Consider the following 18,532-nt stretch of genomic DNA (forward strand, 5'->3'; position numbering starts at 1 on the left):
GAGTTTTTTTTTTTTTGGTTTTTGGAATTCTAAAGTTAGGGTTCATCACTTTTCCAAAAAAATTGACCAAAATATTCATGTATTTTTGTTTTCTATTTGAAAATTCTAGTATACAGATTCTAGAATTTCCCAAATACGATATTTTGGAATTGAAATTTCAAGAATTCGAATTCTAAAATTGCTTTCTTTCAATTCAAACTGGTATGGTTTGGAATCAGTAATGAAACCATAGTGGTATGGGCTTAGAACTTGATTCTTAATACTATATATTTGATATGGTTGTGGAATGCAATTTTTTTCTTTTATTTGATACCTAAAGGCTAAAAGTATGGGAATAAGGGTCTGTTCTCTTCATCTTAATTTCAGTTCAGTTCATTTGAGCTCCAATCAGTTTGGTTTAGTTCAGTACCTAATTTTAGTTCAGTTCTAATAAACAATTCATTTCAGCTCTACTAAGTTTAGTTCAGCTCACCTCCAATCAGTTCAGTTGAGTTCAGCTTAGTAAATCAGAATAGACCCTAGGCCAAACCCACCTCCCCCTAGGTTTCTAAACCCCATACTTTGGGGGTTTGAGGTATGGGTTTGCAACTCTTAAAATCATAAAACAAACATAAGATTTGGGTTTAAACCACTCTTAAAATCATAAAACAAACATAAAATTTGGGTTTAAACAATTATAAACAAATACATTATGCCTTAAGTATGCATGTGGACCAAACACCCCCTCAAGGTTTCCAAATACAGTATGGATTTAAATTTTTCATAACTCGGTATAGGTTGGGTATAGCTCATAACAAACATTCAGGTATCAAATTAAAGATTTTTTTTTTCAAAGACTTCATATACTAAATACAAGAAAGTAAAGTACAAGATACACTAAAAACTCGTTACTATCTTGGACAAAACACATGAAAAACAAAAGCATATAACTTGGTAATGTGCGCTTGATGGAGCCCTTGGATGTTAGATGGAATCCACGAACGAAACCATTAAGACCTGTCAAAACAAATTATACTTGTGCATTGCATTGTCATCAACCCATAACATCTGAAGGTTGCAATGTTATAGGAGGAAGTGAAAGCTAGGGCAGAAAGCTTGAGATAAAACCCTTATACACCTATAGAGCTTGACAAAGGAAGGAAGTAGCAAAAGGAACGAAAATCCTTGGCCTGATTGAGAAAACCTTATGAGCAAGACTAAATGCTCACAAATTGAGCAATCCCTATGACCCAAATTTAGAATAGTCAAGAGGGATTCTTGGCTCAATACTACAATTTGAGTCACAATTCCATGTGACTCAGGTGCCATTCAAAAGGGTACAATTGGTCTATCCTCCTCAAGTGAGATGAGATCCAACTTCACTGGAGGCCTATGAACCCCCCAAACATTGTGTCCGGGAAGCCTCAAAATTAATAACAAATAAACATGTTTTCAGATTCATGTTCCAACCTCATATAATCAGGGTTTCATTTTGCATTTCAGATTCATTTTACTCTACATAAAAATAGAACACCTCCTAATAAGCATGGTTAGACAAATATTAATTTATTTTTGTTATGGGCAATAAATATTAATTTATTTTTGTTATGGGCAGTAAAATAATAAATAGTGCCAGGTGCCACACTAAGTCATTTAAGCAAATCTAGTTAATCAAATACTTATAAACATTATTGTCAAAATAAATACTTATAAACTTTGAAGTCATAGCCATAAAACCTTCTGTCAGTACCAGATTGTGAAAACCAGATCATTGTTGTTGTTAAATAGTAATTTGGTCTAACATTCTCAATTGGGTTAAATTCACCATTCTCTTTCATATAGTGGACACTCTAATCCAATCTTGGGTATTGGTCTATCAGATACCCTATATTTTCAATAACTTAAAATACCCCTAAAAGGCTAAAACAACTTTGCACCAAGCATTTGGTAAATAACCATACGCATCAATTCATCAAAATATACAAACAACTTACAATTAGATCACTGGGTTGCGCCTAGTTATACATGAACTAAAACTATTTTGCAATAAACCTCTCTCCCTCGCTCCTCTTATCTCCATGGCTTCTAATATTCAGAAGATAATCACTTGATACTCTACAATTGTGAGAAGAACTCTTGAACATTGTAGTAACGGTCAAGGACAACATTATACAAAGGGTGTATTGGTTCCAAGAGATTTGAATATGGACCAAGCACTTCCTGCGCCGTACGCAAAGAGTCAGCATCCTTCAAACTGATATACTGGCACACTGAGAGACCACTTAAACAATAACATGTGTGGTAGAAGTCTCTGCTCTTTCCAGGCTTGTCTCTAAATCCTCCATCCATAATCTGCACCAATTAATCACATTCACTTATTTGAGGGAAAAAATAGAAAAAATCGCTTCAACAATTAATTATGCCACGTCTGTGAAAAGTTTAAGATGATCAAAGGGGTTAAAGGTAGTTAAAAATATCTTAATAAATAACAAACATGAAAAGCAGGCATATTATCACTTCTTCCTTTCCCCTGTTTTCCATCTCCCGGAGGAGTGGGAAAAGAAGGTAGCTTTACCAAATCACTAGATCAATTGATGATTTTCAGATGGATGTGGTTTCAACAAAACTATTTCACATTATCAAAATATATGTCTTCTATCTACCATCATGACACATTGACACAACCTTGATCAACATAAAAGCATCAGCTGCAAAATTCTCCACTGATTTAATACACAGATATAAAACTAATTATATGCAGCTACCTCAAACAAGTGAGAGGCAGCCCAAAATTCCAAGTGGGTGAGCTCAAGTTAGAACTTTTGTTCATATAGGTGACATGCACTTAACCTCTCCATGTCAATTAGATGCACCTTAAATTCTCATTAAATGCATCATAACCTTCATGTTCCATTCCTAATTCACACAGTGATTTTCTTTTTTAGCTATACTAAATATTTTAAGTTGACACGTTGTGACTTTTAATACCATAAACTTTACGTAACTAGATTTTGTGATACATAGATGGACTTGCGTAATAGATGGAGTGATTTATGCAGTGCAAAAATAATAACCCAATAATCCTGCCTTGAGCAATGTCTGCAATCTCACCTGTAATAGCCTTTAGCACAAGAGAAAGACTATTTATGGAAGGCCCAAAGAGGGAAAAAAAAAAGGTTATAATGTTTGAATATATGGAAGTTACTCTACTTCTATGAGTTGTGAATCAAAAATATTATACTCCTTATTTTACCATAAATGCTAAAAAATATATCCCAATACCAGGCAACCATGCTCTAGTACCTACAGCAACGACTTAAAAATAAAATCATTGATTAAACCGTATCAAGAAATTCCCCAATTTAAAAACTACCTGAGAACAAAGAATTATATATTGCTGCAAAGCGAAGTTGTGAAAGAGGGGTCCAATATTGACTGAACGTTTGACAAATTCAAAACCGATGTCAGACAAATTAGCAACATCAGGAACATCTTGTAGGCCTGCAGATATAAAACCACCAGTTTAATCTTACATGCTTATAATTAGAATAACGAGCGTCTACAGCAAGTTTAAGGAAAGCCTACTGACTACGAAAAAATTCCTAAACTAATTCTAATTCAAGAATTACACATATATATGGGCTTTAAACATATGCCTATGTGAGGCATGTATCAAATTCAGGCTTGAGAGCAAAAGTACTGAACCCAAGAACTTCTAAAAAATGAGCAACCAGACTCGCTTATATTACATATAGATTGGAAAGAAAGAGTGAGTTAGTGTTTTTTTTTTTTTTTTAAAAAAAAAAAAGGTAAATAATGTGTGTGTAAAATGGTGGGGGGGAGGGGTTAAGGGAAAAAATGTAGATAAAGAAGAGAGTGAGTAGAAAGGTGATAATATTCAAGTGTAAAGAGGGATAAGGTAAGTAATAGGGGTTTGCCAAAAATGGATTATAGTGAAAGAGCGGTTTCAAGAACTTTCAGAAATGATAGTACAAAAAGATTATATATGTGACCCAAAAAAAAAAAAAAAAAAAAAAAAAAAAAAAAAAAAAAAAAAAAACAGAACAAAACAAAACAAACAAACAAACCCAGTAATATCCTCACTTTTTAGTCCAATGTGGCTACTATCCATTTGACATATTTCCTCAGGTAAGTTAAGATTTCTTTTGGAAGAACCATTTGACATCATACCCAGCTGCTTCTCAATAATTTGCAGCAACCTTTGAATTAGTGGAAAGATACCTCCCTTGAACCAGATAATACATGTCAGTTCCTTGTATGAAAAAAATAAATAAATAAAAAAAAAGACAGATCAACATATAAAACATCACCTGCCAAAAGGAATAACAACCATCCACCAATTTGTTTGTCCTCCCCTGAAATCCACCCTCAACTCCTTGACGAAATACAACCCAATTCTGGTTTGAGATTCATTAAATCAGCACTAAATACATGAGTTACATACTAAAGATCACAACACTTGGCTGAAAAAAAAACGTACAGTTTATTTTATTTTCAGCACATGCGTATCCTCTATAAGATTTGATCAAATATCTTGATTTCTCTTATTTTTTCAATAATAAAAAAAATTAAAACATTGCTGCAACATATCCCAACTAGTTTCGGGAAAATATAGAGCATAGAATAAAGTAAGGTAGTTCAAAGGAGATAAAAAAAATTAAAAAAAAAAAAAGGCAAACCCAGTTAGTCTTTATGATTGACAAAATTCGTCAATCTAGAGGCAATATTGTAAATCGGTGCACTTTTTACTGTTCATGGGCAAAACCTCTACTTAAGGTAGCGGTTATACCCTAAAACCGCTAATTCAAGTAGCGGTTTTGTCCATGAACAATAAAAAAAAATACGCTTATTTACAATTTTGCCACTAGATTGACAAAATTTGTCAGTCATAAAAATTAATTTTTATTTTCTCCAAAAAAATAGGGAATGAGGAATAAATTTAAGAGAGGAAACAAAATTAAAAGACTGTCCAACCAACAAAAAAAGATAAACCACTCATTATTTTTCTCCCAAAATACACAAACTTTCTATCCAATGACATAGGCCTCAAGTTTGCGTCTTCATCATGATAACTTTTGAATCGTACATATTAAATTGTAAAAGGATACTTTTGTTTTTAAGATATTTACACTTTGTTTGGATAGGAAGAAATGGAAGGAAAAGAAGAGAAGAGAAATGGAGAGGGACAAAATCTCTTGTTTGGGTAAAAGATTGGGGGAAGGAAGGGGAAGGAGAGGGAGGGATCTATTTTCCCTCTCTCTATAATAACCATAATCTCTCCAAAATTGGAGAGATTTGGAGGGAAAATGGAGCTCACCTCCCCCCTCCCTTTCTTTTCCCTTCCCTTCCTCCATTATCCCTCCCCTTCTTTTCTTTCCTTCTTTGCTATCCAAACAAAGCGTTAATCAAAATAATATTTCAAAGGGAAAAGGCAGTATCTTCCTCCTTTTGTTCACCAACGGGAGGAAGATAAAAAAAAATAGATTTAATATGAATTATTCTTACAATTAGAGCAGGCAAGTCCAATCGATGAACCTCGTTGATAAGAATCATTGTGGCCAATCCACAAAAGGTATACCTATTGCAAGCCAAAATACATTATGTCATATCAAGCACAAGGAACAAGGGGAAAAACAGCAGAGTTAAAATCAACAACATATAGTCATTAATAGTACTTTACCCTCCATGGGCTTCTGAACCAGGCTCACCAGCAATGCCACCTTCATATGTCTGACAACTGGAGAAACATCCACACCACATCAAGAAAAGTTAATGTAGTCTGCCACAATTTGTTTATTAATGTATATACCAATCTTTAATCATTTAAAGAGGAAACAGGAATGAACTCAGAAATAACTTGAAAATAAACAAAACAAAAGCCAGATGCAACAAACCTCATAATGTAATCCCCGACATTTTGCACCAATTCGTGATCCAAGATGTTCAAAATACTTGCAACCTTGGAAGGAAAAGAATTTATTAGACACAGACGAAATCACGATGATAATCCAGGCATGGTGAAGAAACTACTTTTTATCAAGGTAGATAGCATCAATAAAAACAATTACAAAGCCTTGATTCCAATGATGAGGTATACCTCTTAGCTTTCCTTACCTGCATTCATTGGATGATTCAACTAAAACATCAACCATCCATTTACATGCCACTTGAACATTTGTAATTATGGGACTAAAGCTTTGATTGATTGATTAATCATTTGTAATTATGGAGTATTTAGGACTCTTTGCTTCATCACTTTGCAATCAGAATATCTTATAAGACACTCCAGTTCTCCTCTTACAAGCTAATATTTTACTCCCCCATCCAAAAGTGTTTCCAAATTTTATAAACGAAAGAATTAAACCTAAATTACAGTAATTATGATGTATATTCTTAAAATTTAAACAATTGATGAAGGTAACATAGGCTGCAATAATAAGAAACAATTGAAACCGTTATCTTATAAGATAAAGCTAATATGTAACTCCCCAATTCAAAAGTGTTTCCCAACTTCATAAATGAAAGAACTGAACCTAAATATTGGCAATTATATCTATTCCTAAAGTTTGAACAATTGAGGTAGGTAACATGGGCTGCAACAATAAGAGACAATTGAAGTTGTTATCTCACAAGAAATTCCATAGTTATCTCATAAACTATTCTTAAATAAGATATAAGTTCTCACATCTTAAAACAAATTAATGATCCCATCTTTTCAAAATAGAGTATAACAACCATCTATTAATACCAAATTAGCCACCAAATAGCGAATGTGAGAAGCATAAATTAACCTTCTAATGCATTTTGAGATAGCCTATGATCACAAATGAAAAATAGAATTCCTAATACCCAAGTAGTGGACAATAATATTCCCACATTCAACCAACAATCATTTAAGTTAGACCATCTCCAATGGCGAGACTCAAATTTGAGTATTGAAATACAAAATGAGTTGTTTTTTTACCTCCAATGGTGACACCATACCCACTTCTCAATTTAACAACTCATGTAAAGTCTAATTTCTCAATGGTGAGACTCTCTTAAAATATACAAATGTCACTTTCAATTTATGACCCATCAATTATTGTAAGGTTAAAAAATAATAAAAAAAAGGTAAAACTTAAATAAATTACAAAATATATTAGAATATTGACAATGGCCCACACTTTTTGTCAAATGAGACTCAAAGTTGAGTATCTAAACTTAGCAACTTTCTTTTGGAGTTGCTAAGTTTAGATCCCAACTATTGGTATACATTGCAAAAAATACTCTCTCTCTCCTAAAAATACTCACTTGAATCTCACCATTGGAGAGGGTCTTAACACTTGACTTTAGGTTCTCAATAATAAGATAAAGATACTTGTATATTAAATCACATAATGAAAAAGCAACGTAGGTCAAATTGCAAAATAAGATAAATCTTACAGAAATTGCAGTGTAGCACGCTCTAACATCAATTTCCCCCTTTTCATGCATTCTGAAAAGGCAAAAGACAACTAAGCATGCTACATAAAATATCGATTACAAGAGAAAATTTTAAATAACAATTCCAACATTCCTACAAGAATGTCACATTGTCACCATCCTTGTGCCTCTTTGACTACACATTTTTCGCTTTCTCATGTTATTCTTATTTACAAAGTTGGTAGATATTAATGGAGATGGTAGATATTTACAATGACCGTAAAGCCCTTGATTCAAGAGCTAGGCTCACTAACCAATGCAGATGGTAGACATTAATGGAGTCGAGAAAGAACCAGCAAAATAAAGGATGTTCCAAAAAAGAAGGATCTAACAAGGTAATCAAGTGGATAAACTCTTTTTTCATTCCAAATCGGATTTTTACAACGGTAAGCATTCCCCTATAGTTCATAGTCCAATATCTAGAGGGACAACAACATATAACTTAAAAGCCGAGACCTATTTTACATGAACTTGGATAGGAGGATCTAATAGTGTCCAATAAATCAATCCTTTAGAGCACGGGATCTCTATTCGAGATTTGGACACGGATAAAGGAGCACAACAAAAATCTTTACTTCTAAGAATTTTTTTACAAAGGCAATTTGACAATAAAGATGCAGACTTAATTCATTTAGTTTTATCCATCAAAAAATTAAAATTCAATAAGTTATAGGCTTATAGTGTGTAAAAACTAAAATATCTTCAATTTCCAATAAAAAAAAAAATGAACTAGCGTCTAAATTAGAAGTTATAAAAATGAATTTCAATTCCTAAAAGATACCAAAGTCAACATGTGACTACATAATAGTTATCCCACACTCCCACCCAACTTTCATCTTCAACTACCCCCACACCGTGATAACTATTATTATCATACAATTTGGTCTTTACCTTTCTCCCTTTCTCTCTTCATTTTGCAATAAGTTTTTCTATTATCTCTCTACTGTGTCCGAATGGACAATGTCGGGTTTAACCCCAGTTTTCATACCCGAACCGGGTTATGTCGTGTTCACAAACAGAAACAAAGGAGTCAAGTGTCAAGTCCATGTAAAATAGCCCAAAACAACTTTTAATCTAGGTTCTAAACAACAAAATGAAACCTTATATCAAATAATATATCTCATATTAGGTGGGATGGTACTAGAAATAACCTAAAATCACATTAGGTAGGATTTGGAAACAAATAATTTAAATAAGTTTCAAATGCTCCTATAAATTTTAGCTTACCTTTATATTTTACGAAAAATCGATAAAAATAATCCCAACTTTTGCTTGTTCACTCAAAATAATCCCAACTTTGGATAATTTTTAAATAATGAACTTTAGGGGTTATTCACTTTAAACGAACCTAAGTGACCTTTTAAAGAGGTAAACTTCTTTTTTTTGTTTGTTTGACACGTGTCACCATGTGATGCTTGACAAAAAAAAAAAAAAAACCCACCAAGCCACCACCTAACTTTCCGGCACCCCCTTCTCCCACTGCCCAACTACTCCTCCGCCCCTATTCGACGCTGCGCCCAGTCCCCCCCTCCCCCACACCGCACCGACTCGGGTGCTACCCCTCCCCCTAAACCACCAAACCCTCCACCGTGAAACCTCCTAGTCTAAACCCAAACCCTTTAAAAAAAAAAAAACCAACCCACCACATATCCCCCCCGCCCAATCGGCGCTCCCCACCCTCGAAACCCTAGCGCTAAGGCTCCAAGGGTGGGGGAGCACCGATTGGGGGGATTGTGCGATGGGGCTCGAGTTATACATTGTCTTGGTTTGTTTGTTTTTTTTTTTGTTTTTTTTTTTTTTTTTTTTTTTTTTTTGCGGTGGAGGTTAGGTGATTTAAGGGGGGAAGAGGAGGGAAGCACCGGCATCGCCATGAGGGAGGGAGTCTGATAGTCGGCGCTGACGTGAGAGAGGGTATACAGCAGTGGTTAGGGGCTCCATATGCAGACGGTGGGTGGTAGTTTGGGATGGCAATTTAGTTCGAATTTGATTCGGATCTGAACTGATCGAAAGAAAAAAGTTTGATCCGAATCTAATATACAAAAATCCGAATCCGAATCCACCAAATAAAGTCCGACTACGAATGGGAGCCGAATCGAACTCGGATCCTATGTAGGGTCCGATCCAATTGACTCGAGTCCGACAAAGAGTAAGACATGCACTTATTTTTTATTTAAATATTGTACATATATTAAAACCCTCACAACCCTCCTTCCTTACTTTTCACGTGTAGCTGCCACCCCTCTTTCATTTACTCATTTTCCTTTAATCTAAACTCTTTCTCTCTCCTCTCTCCTCTCTCCTCTCTCAATTTCTTAATTTCTCACTGTAATCCAAGAGAATATCTATCATAATATTTTGAAGAATCAAAGTCACTACAAGATTATTGTGTTTGGGTGCCTTCTAATAATCTCCAACTTGGGATGTTTTTTACTTTTTTTGTTTGAATTTTTTTTTCACAATATGTATGATTTCATATACACACTCATATTTTTGTATTTGCTGTAAAATTTTAAGGTTGAATATAAATTTATACATTTTTGTTTGTTGATATTATAGCTTATGGTGTAAGTCTGCCGGATTTGGATTCTAAGGTCCGGCAGGTTGGAGGTTCGAAAATCCATCGGAATCAGACTCGGGGGTTATTAACCCGGACTTGGATTCGGTCTTGGACCTGCATTTATAGTTCGTTTATTCTGGAAGTTGTTGTGGATGGGGGGCCTAAGGGCTGGGTTTATTTCATTTTTTTAAAAAAAAAAAATCATGTGGTGCCATGTGTCCCATAACCTGATACAATGGGTGACCGGTTGGGACCACTTAAAACGAATAACCCCCAAAGTTCGAATTATTTAAAAATAATACAAAGTTGAGATTATTTTGAGCAACAGGCAAAAGTTGGGATTAGATTTACCAATTTTTACTATATTTTAACTCAATGATCACCTAAAAAATCCAGCCATTAAAACACTGTGACACTAATGGAAGCATGTAATCATTACACTTTGTTTGGATGAATGTAATTTTGGAGAAGGGGAGAGAATGGGAGGGAACCATTTCCCCTCCCTCTTTATAACACCATCCCTCCAAAATTAGAAAAAAATAATAATAAATAAATAAATAAAATTAGAGGGAAAATGTAGCTCCACCTTCCCCCCCCCCCCCCCACAGCTCTATCTCTCCAAAATTAGATGTTTAGAGGTGAAATGGAGCTCCACCTTCCCCCTCCTCTTCCTTCCCTTGCACTTTGCTATTCAAACAAAGTGTTCTTTCTCAAATGCAAAAGGAATGAAACTGCATATGAAAGATGAACCATTACAGGAAGGGTGGGACAAAAATATGAAAAAGAACCACGAAAGGGGGAGGGTGAGGAACAAAATAGCCATCGAACTATATTTGTCATAAAAAAAAAGAGGGGTGGGACATAATTTATAGCAACGAACAGAGAAGCTTTTGAGAAAGAAGATAATAGTTACTATACCTGAACGACCCACCTGGGTCCTTCATTCGCTGCAAGAACGCATACAATCTATCTCTGCATAATAAAACATATAGTCTTAGTATCCTTGATAACTGATGTTGATACTATGCGCATGAGTGTGTGCACAAGTTAATGCACTTTTCCACAATTGGATATCATGTCTTTAGGTCACAGGTTCCCAAGATACCCTTAATTTATGGAGTATACTTGGGTTTCCAAGAAAGAAGTGAAAGAAAAAAGTCTTTCCCCATTGCATATGTATGAAAAAAAATTAAGCACTTAGGCCACTTACGCTAGCGAGCCAATTATTTCACAAGTTAGATGTCTTGGAATGTGTGTGGTGTTCGTTCATGTGTATGCATGAAATAATAACAATGGAAACAAAAGTTCTAATTCAGTAAAATAGCCACCTGTCAATAGATGACAATGCACTGCGCCCTCCCAGTGTGATAAGTGAATTCACAGAAGCATATGTAGTTGCCAGATGAGGCATCTGAAAATTGGAATTGTTAAGACACTCAGTCGTATGTAAATAGACACATATGAATAAATAAATAAATTAATTAATAAATAAATAGATAAAAGAGAAGAGTACTGAGAAATACTTCCTCCGTTTCTATTTAGTTGACGCGTTTGATTTAGACACATATATTAAGGAGAGGAGAGAGAATGAGAGAGAATGATAAAACAAGTGGGGTAACTTGTAAATGCAAGGTAAAAAACTTACTCCAAAAGGAAACATGTCAACTAAAAAAAACTTCCTAAAAAGGAATACGTGTCGACTAAAAAAAAACGGAGGTAGTATGTAGCAAGTGACAAGCTGTTTTTCTGAATAAAAAAAATAATAAGTGTTTAATATAAAATAATATTAAACACTTTCTCCTCCTAGAAGAAAAAATATCCACATAGGTAGTCCTCCTCTTATGTTAGTGATAGAAACCTCACAGTCGTTCGAAAACTCATACTTAAATATTTTGATTCTCTGTGGGCAGTTGTAAAAGAGCGATCTCGACTCAGGATTCTTAAGAAAGAGTTTTTTATTGCAAGACATTGGAGTTGTGCATTAAGGAGGAAAACTACATTAATCATTTACTCTCTATTCCATGTTTTTTTCTATTTGGTGCTTGTACTGTTATAGCCTTGTTTGGGAAGAGCTTTGATAGGCTTAAGGACGATAAAATACAGGCTTGCTTAAGAGAGGATAAAGATTTTGTTTGCAATGTGGTGGCACACTAGGAATAAAAAATTAAAAAGGATACATGTTCAACTATTCGAGAATTAGACACATTAGGGTTTATATTTTCTGTAGCAGGCCGTGCTAAGTTTAATGGGTGCAAGGACAAGACATTCATAAAAAGTATTCCAGGCCTCGTATGATCTCCAAAGCATTTATAAGCATATATTTCACATTAAATTATCATCTGTTCCCACTTCGATTTCACTTAAATACGTATTTCAAGATAGTGTGTCTTAGGTTAATTTAAGCATTTCATAAACTTTTCAGAGAGTTTTTGACAAGGCTACTTGGGGAAAAATGGAGTCGGAATAACAAAGTTGGGTGTTACTTGACTTTTCTTGATTGAAGATATATTAGTTCATAACGACTCACTGGCACAAGAATTTTTTGCATATGGATGATACCTAAGAATTATCTCCTGCACTCACGACCTCAGAACAAACAAGTTGTTTCGTATGAACTGATAGCTCAAAATTATGATTCTGTGAATTTAATTCATAGATTACAAGCATTCAGTTCATATATTACAAGCATATAATTTGTATAGTTCAATATATAAGAACAATTCATAAGAAAATAAGCATGTAGTTTAAAATTATGAACAATTCAAAGAAACTGAACATTTAGCTCAAAATTATGTAAGTAGTATATATGTTCATAAGATTTGAGCTATATGCTCATTATTTTGTAACTATTTGCCCAGTGACTTTATAACTATTAGTTGGGTTGAAAAAGGATACAAATTAAAATGATCAAGATAGATTGATAAGCTATATGCAATTTGAAAAGGATACTTGCCTGTCCTGGTCCACCACCATATCCACCATGTGGGTCCTGCATCCAAATTCAACAAAAATGATAAAATTAGTATCAGCCAAACAAAGAAAGACAGCAAAAGACTTGCTATGTTAACTCACTAGCTGGGGTTCACATGAAAATCAAAAGTGGTGACCCAAAATTTCAACTCATGAAAGCAACATTAGAAGTTAAAAAAAACACGAAAGACAAACATTTAGAGGCACTAGGCCGTTATCTAAATTGTGATCTTTTAGCCTCAAAAAACCCTCTACTTATGTCAAATTAGAATTATCTATTTGCATTGTCTTCAATGGTTGCCATTTTCCACTTCCCACTTTCCTTTCATAATTTAATCCACCACACTTCTTGTTACTAAAACTTCTTTACAATGTCGTCTTCAATAACAAACATGAGAGGGTAAGGAGAAGCAAATATAACAAAAAGCTTCTAACATTAATTGCAATATGTTTCCTAGTATGAGAGTTAAGCAGTGTCAAAATGTTATCTAACCAAGTTGTTCCTAGTTTTACGCCTAAAGCAAGAGGAGAACTACCTAAATTTACAATCAGCTTAAATAAAATTGACATTTCCTCACTTTTCTCATTCTAAATTGAACTTAAGGATACTTTCTAGTTTAAAAAAAAACACAGTACCATGGTCTCCAGACACATAGTATAAGAAACTTTTGGATTTGGTCTGCGTACTTGTGAATTTTATCATGTAACTGGATAGATCTTAAAACTCATGGTCAGAGGGTTCATACAAGTTGCAGTTGTATATGATCTATTGTCTTAAACTGAGATGGCATAAGCTTATCAAAAACCATTCAAGTATAACAAACTCCTAGTAAGCCTAGGATTTGTTCCTTATTCCAACACTAAAACTAATCATATCTATTCCGAATTCAACAAGATAAGAACTCACTTTAACAAAATTTTAAACTAACTACGATTCTAGTGACTCAAGGATATGAAATTCAACTATAAGTTTTTAAAGTCTAATCCAACTTGATATTTACCCATGCTCCCACCTTCACTGCTATGTTTGACCATGTACATTAACTCAGACCATGTTTGAGCTTGTTACATTAGCAAATTTCTATATCAGTAAGTTCCTAAAATCGAAAGTTCCTAAGTAAAGAAATTTTAAATGGGATATTAACCACAAATACCTGAAGTGCGAAAAACGCACAAAAAATTGTTACTTAGAGAGTATGAAATGCATGTATGATCCTACTAAAGAAATTTGGAAGATAGCGTTGAGGTGACTCTATCCGCAACAGCATAAGCATCTAAAATCTCCAACCCTAGTAAGTACAAAATAAAAAAATAAATAAATAAAATAAATAAAAAAAAAAAATAAACAACCAACCAATCTATATAGCAATCGAACGGAAGAAGAGATTCCTAGATAAACTGATGCCAAACACCATAAGATGAACCATGTTCTCCATGACTCCTCCACATGGAGGCAAAACTATAAATATCTCTCAGCCCTCTCCCCTAACCCATGGCCGTAAATTGGAGCCTAGTTAGAGAAACCAGGTTCGTCACTTTGCTTTTATTAGAGTGATTGACAGTTAAGTTTAGGATGTTTCACCATTTAATAACCAAGGCAATGCCAAAGTTACAATGTAATGGTAAGCTCATGAACGGATTAAAAAAATTTATCATAACAAATCTTCAATTTAAAAAAGAACAGTATACACTACGCAAAGCTGGATAGCATGGTACAACAGTACCAGGTTAGGGGCAAGCAATATTTGTATCCTGCCAAATTCGTGTTGATCTTCCATAAAAAGGGGCCATGCAAATCAAGGTGCCAACTCCTTTATGAACTTCTGAACTTTTAATCAACCGATTAAAATTAAAACAGAAGAATACTAGTCAGGCCAACCAAGCCCATCGTGCTCGTAACAAGCTCATGCCAAATTTTAAAATGAAGTCCATGCTAGGCCAACTGGTGTGCCTCTTGTGCTGTGCCATTGATATGTTCTTGTAGGGACATGCCAACTATGCACTACTAGACTCCCTCCATCCGTTTTTAATTGCCCATAGAGAAAAGTTCAGTTTTCTAAGAAGCAAAGTAAAATTGTGCACACGGCCGGTTGCTAGTGGGATTGATGAGGAGAAAGATAAGAGAGAGCACGTGGAGTTACAAGTGGTTAACTTTACCAAACAAGGTTCACCATAGAGCAAAGTTCACTGTTCTAAGAAGCAAAGTAAAAGTATGTACATGGGTTACAACTTACGAGTGGGATTGATGAGGAGAGAGGTGGAGAGAGCAAGTGAAGTTACAAGTGGTAAAATTTATCAAATATTGTAATGGAACTTCAAAAGGACATTTCAAAAAGAAGTATATGATAAACAAAAAAGGGACAAAGGGAGTATGTTCTATGCTTTGGTTCTAAGCACAAAGGACCCGAACCATAATGAGACAATTTCCATATCTATGAGAACAATACCATCGAAAAACAAAGCCGCAACCTACACTTGGACACCAACGCATGTGATATAATCCAATCCTTTCCTAAACTTAAAGATATGCGTTCTGAACTTCGATCAAAACTAAACCGCAATATCCTCCTAAGAAAAGAAATAACAGCAAATCATCTATGAAACATGTGTGTCTTTGTTACATCACATCAATCCATATTATAAGATACACATATCTCCAATATGAGGCCACGAAAAAAAAAAGGCCTAGCTTGGCTCAAATGTTCATATCGAATTTTAAAGCAATGAGTTTGTAGTCCATAATAACCTAGGAATAATCTAAGAAAAAAAAAACCAACAAAAACAATAGTAATACGAAAAGTCAAAAACTTGTGAAAAAGTAAACCTTGCATAAATTGTAAACTGTTTTTGAAAAGTTACAATTTGTTAAGTCACACCACCATTATCAGTTAAAAAGTTCCCCCAAACTATGTAACAAATTGAATGAACAAGAATGAAATGAAATGAAACCAAACCTGGCACTGACTGAGAAAAGCAACAACATCATGTTCCAAGTTGTCATCAAAAGATTCACCCAAAAGAGCAAGTGAATGAAGGATCCAATAGCAAAGCCATGGTCGACTGCACAACAAAGGTATCATCTTTCAAAACTTTCCATAGGTGGCGCCATTGGATGAGATTGTGGGATGTGGGAGAAGGATGATGAAGGTATGAGTTAGTTCTCATAGATTTTTCACTGTAAGCGATACTCTGTAGTCTATAATACGTTGTTGGTTTTGCTTATTTTGTCAGTTCGTTCTAGTAGCTCCTAAGATCATAGACATTAACCATTTCGGCATCAGTCTTTAAATTAGCAGTTGTGGTTTTTTAAGCTACAAGAGTAGGTTATACTAGCTGGTGAGTGGTGACTGTTAGCTATAAAACTAGCAGTTCAAAATATGAGTGTCAGGCAGATTAGAAGTTGAATTTGTATACTTCGTAATATATGTCTGTTACTTTTATTATGGTACGTTAACTTTCATCCTCCATGTACTTTAACTGAGAATTTACATTATGATAATTATTTTGTGGAAAAATTTTCCAATGTAAAGTAAAACCAATTATGGAGATTGGCCATTATCTTCTACTTGCCATATGACTCCTATTCAATGGCACCTATACCCAAATCGTACTTCTTTCCATGGGTACCTTTCTTTTCAATTTTTATACCTACTATTTTGCAAAGGGAGGAAACTTAGTTGAAGGACCAAGACTAAGTTTCTAGTGATTTTTGTTTTCCAGTTCAATTTTGATACTACAAAAATAGCAGCACTGCCACTTTAACAATAACAAGAAAAGTTTAAACACAACTTGTACGACTAACCACCACCTTAAACACTATGGAGTGCTTAGCCAAACAGCCATATTTCATCAAACCTCAACCGTTACTTAAAAAACAAGACCATATCCTGAAGTATTAACATAACTTATCTTACTCTTACTCCGTAGTCCGTACCTATCTAAACATAAAATTAAAACTTAAAAGTGCATAAGTATCAAGGGGAAAAAAAAAACACACTTGGCATCAAGAACACAGAACGAAGCAGGAAGCCATTTAAGGCCATTGGTGAGATACTCGGCGTGCTTATCACTCGCGATTTCCATCCTGAAAAAAGAGGCAATAATCAATTGAGAATCATAACAAAATATATATATATATATATATATATATATATATATATATATATATATATATATGTATATATATACATATATATATATATATACATATATATATGTATATATGTATACATATATGTATACATATATACATATATATGTATACATATATACATATATGTATATATATATACATATATGTATATATATACATATATATATGTATATATACATATATATATGTATATACTCCATAAGAAAAAAAAAATAGCAAAGAATACATGACAGTTTGAGCTCTCCTGGGGAGATCATTGAAATGTTGGTAGATGCTAAAGACTTTAGACTCCACCATCCCTTGCTCTCTCATTGTCACCGTGACGTTCGCTTCCGGTGCCGCATCCATTGCTAAGGAAAACTCACAACCTATTATAAAAATTACATTTGTAAAGCTTTGTATGTGATTCGACAGCAAAGACAACAAAGAGGAAGAAAATCTCTGTTGATTAGGTGCTCATATAATCCACATTAGAATAACCCAGGCCCGTCCCTGAGGCAGGGTAGGAGGGGCAGCCGCCCTAGGCCCAGGGTAAAGAGATTTGATTTCATATTGAATTATCTCGAAAAATACATAATTTTAGGGATATTTGATTCAATAATCAAATTACGGTCATAAATTTCTTATCTTTTGGATTTTATATTTCATAATCTAAGAATTTACGAACCCTAAAATTAAAGCACTGATCATTAAATTAGATTAGATCAAATATAAACTCTAGATTGTGAAATTGATATGATGATGACAACAAAAAACAACTTACCTTAGAAGCTGCTTTAATGGGGGAATGGGATAAAAGGATAAGATTCAACGGAGAACGCTTCAATGGAGAACGTTGAGTGCGCTTCAACGTAACTGAGAGTCTGAGAGAGGTAGGAAATAGGAACGGAGGCCTTTAAAAGCCATGACCCGCCATAGTTATAATATGGGTTAGATCCGTCTGATAAATAAATGGGGCGGGTCTTTATAAGTTTTTTTTTTTTTTTTTGAAACACTTTTAGTACCAATTTTATTAATTAATGGACAATTTGTCCATTAGAACATAAGGAGAAATTACAGGAGGGCAATAATTCTCCCAATCTTGTTCGACACCAAAAGGTACTAAACTAGCAAGGTGATGAGCAACATAGTTCCCATCCCTTCGAACATGCGACCAAGTAACAAAATCAAAATTAGAGCTAATAAAGAAAATATCATCAAGTACTAAGTCAAGATCAGAGAAGAATGTAGCAGCCTTCGAGAGACGGATCACAACAAGTTGACAATCGGACTCCATAATCACCTTTTTATAACCATAACGTTGCGCAAGCTTCACCCCAAGATGCAGAGCCTTGCATTCAGCCACCTCAGGTGGCCAATAGCCCCGATTTCTGCGAACTCCAGCAAAT

The 18,532-nt window shown here is 34.4% G+C and overlaps 1 protein-coding gene across 1 annotated transcript; it reads right to left on the minus strand.

The window, feature by feature from the left end:
* Positions 1–1,733: 1,733 nt before the first annotated feature.
* LOC110686821 (protein farnesyltransferase subunit beta-like) lies at positions 1,734–18,142 on the minus strand. Its single transcript, XM_021863411.1, has 15 exons — positions 17,908–18,142; positions 17,371–17,512; positions 16,989–17,075; positions 15,946–16,051; positions 12,975–13,010; positions 11,350–11,432; positions 10,940–10,993; positions 7,426–7,477; positions 5,895–5,959; positions 5,681–5,737; positions 5,506–5,578; positions 4,311–4,397; positions 4,084–4,225; positions 3,353–3,480; positions 1,734–2,331 (listed from the first exon to the last, which is right to left on the minus strand). Exons 2-15 carry the CDS (start codon positions 17,490–17,492, stop codon positions 2,095–2,097), a joined length of 1,329 nt encoding a protein of 442 aa, XP_021719103.1. The 5' UTR covers positions 17,493–17,512; positions 17,908–18,142; the 3' UTR covers positions 1,734–2,094.
* Between the last annotated feature and the right edge of the window lie 390 nt (positions 18,143–18,532).

The sequence above is a fragment of the Chenopodium quinoa genome, unplaced genomic scaffold (assembly GCF_001683475.1).
Source record: "Chenopodium quinoa cultivar QQ74 unplaced genomic scaffold, ASM168347v1, whole genome shotgun sequence".
NCBI lineage: Eukaryota > Viridiplantae > Streptophyta > Magnoliopsida > Caryophyllales > Amaranthaceae > Chenopodium > Chenopodium quinoa.